The sequence below is a fragment of the Austrofundulus limnaeus genome, unplaced genomic scaffold (genome assembly GCF_001266775.1).
Source record: "Austrofundulus limnaeus strain Quisiro unplaced genomic scaffold, Austrofundulus_limnaeus-1.0 Scaffold81, whole genome shotgun sequence".
NCBI lineage: Eukaryota > Metazoa > Chordata > Actinopteri > Cyprinodontiformes > Rivulidae > Austrofundulus > Austrofundulus limnaeus.
The window spans coordinates 107992-109824 of NW_013952483.1; the positions used below are offsets into that span (position 1 = coordinate 107992).

At 38.2% G+C, this 1833-nt stretch overlaps 1 protein-coding gene across 1 annotated transcript in view; it reads left to right on the plus strand.

Moving 5' to 3' along the window:
• LOC106519703 (alsin) overlaps window positions 1-1594 on the plus strand; it is a gene marked incomplete in the record, with an annotated part of 25694 nt that extends 24100 nt beyond the window's left edge. Inside the window, 1 exon segment of the mRNA XM_014011475.1 lies at window positions 290-1594. Within this exon segment, the coding sequence (XP_013866929.1) occupies window positions 290-328 (39 nt within the window).
• Window positions 1595-1833: the final 239 nt, after the last annotated feature.

Consider the following 1833-nt stretch of genomic DNA (forward strand, 5'->3'; position numbering starts at 1 on the left):
TGTCAGGTGTGTTGGAGCAGAGAAACAAGTAAAACATGCAGGGCTGTGGTCCTCCAGGACCAGGACTGCCCATGCCTGATCTAAACAAAACCAGCTGCATCATTGGTTGTGTGCGCTCTAATCATGATTTTGGGTCGTTATCTAATTAACAAAGCTTTCATAAAGAGAGACACGTGCCTCAAACTGYGCCGCCAACAAGCAGACTCGTCTGACGTGTCGTGCATGTAGCAGGAAGCCCGTTCAGTTGGCTGCCCACGTGTGTAAACATGTTCGTGTGTTCCTGCTGCAGGCCTGCTTCATCCAGATCCAACTTGAATCCACCACGTAGAATCAAACAGGAAGTGACCGGCAGAGGAACGACGTTACTGAACCACCTGTGGAGCACAGGAGGTCTGACTCTTTGTGGATCTTCTGTCGCTTGTTAAACAMAAATCACAGCATCACTGAATTCATCAGAGAGAAACACCCCGCCCTCTTCTGGATGGGTTAGAAATCCTTATTTCTTAACGACTACATCAAAAATATTTTTATGCACGAGTCTTTTTTTTTTATTGTAGTGTAAGAGAAAGTCAGAATATAAATCGAAGAGCTGCTGGGATGATGTAAAAAATATTTAAGTTTTCTCTTTAAAACACTTGAGGTCACTGAATCACTAAAGAAGTCTGAGTCATGACTCATTAAGGCACTAATAAACTAGTATAATTCATTGTCTAACATCCAAACTCTCCTCAAAGGGACATGTGGTTGTGTATTTTCTTTATAGTTGTGTATTTTCTTGACATCAGATTGTAGATTTAAGTTACTGAACATAATGTTAAAACAGAGTACTGTACTAATGTTAATAAAAACTGCAGAAATTAAGATTATTATTAATATTAAAATCCATTTAAGGTACCAGAAAGGGGAATCCTTCAGTTAGTATCTTGGTAGCAGTACATACTGCCCAGTACATACCTGGTACCTACTGAGCTCTAGAATAAAACTACTGACTATGCACCTTGTAAATAACATTTATGTACTCACTACATATTTAGTACATACCTGGTACCTGTCTATGGGGACCAGGCTGTATTATGAAGTGATGGTTTCTGTACTTCATGTTCCTAGTTGATGAGTACTTACCAGGTCTTTACCTGGATGCGCAAAAGTGATGCATACCTGGTATGTACCTGATGCTTCCAGGGTATTTTTTGGGTACGTAACTAGTACATACCGGGTTTTTGGAGGGTACAGACTTTGTACTTCCTTGTAAGGAGCTGATACATACCAGGTGTGTACCTGGTACTCATTGGTATTGGGCTGTATTACAAAAGTGACTTGTATGTGTTGGCTAAATTTCAGGTGAGTACTTGGTAAGTTCCGTTTACTTACTAACTACTCATTATATATGTATTCTGTACTTGGAACACAATCATTACCTACAGAGCTCCTGCTCTATGTACCTTGTACTTACCAGCTGTAGTAACAGTAATAAGTAGCAGTAACAGTGCTGGATACATACCCAGTACTGCCTTGTGTACTGGGCTGTATCATGTACTGTTACCCTGATTTCAACATTTTTACAAATTAACCAGCTAAAACCGCCACACTTAAACAATACTATGTATTTATCATCTTCTAACAAATAAATAATATATTTTTACAACGAATCAGAAAGACCTAAGAAGTAACTCTTGTAGTTTTATTTGTCCAACACGTTTCATAAATTCAGTTTTCTGAAAGTTAAAAAAAGATGAGGTTTCTTTTGTTCCTGTTTATTGTTGATATGAAGTTGTGTTAAAGTACAACACTTTCCCCTTTTGTAAAGAAGTGTTTATATTATTTATAAAAGAG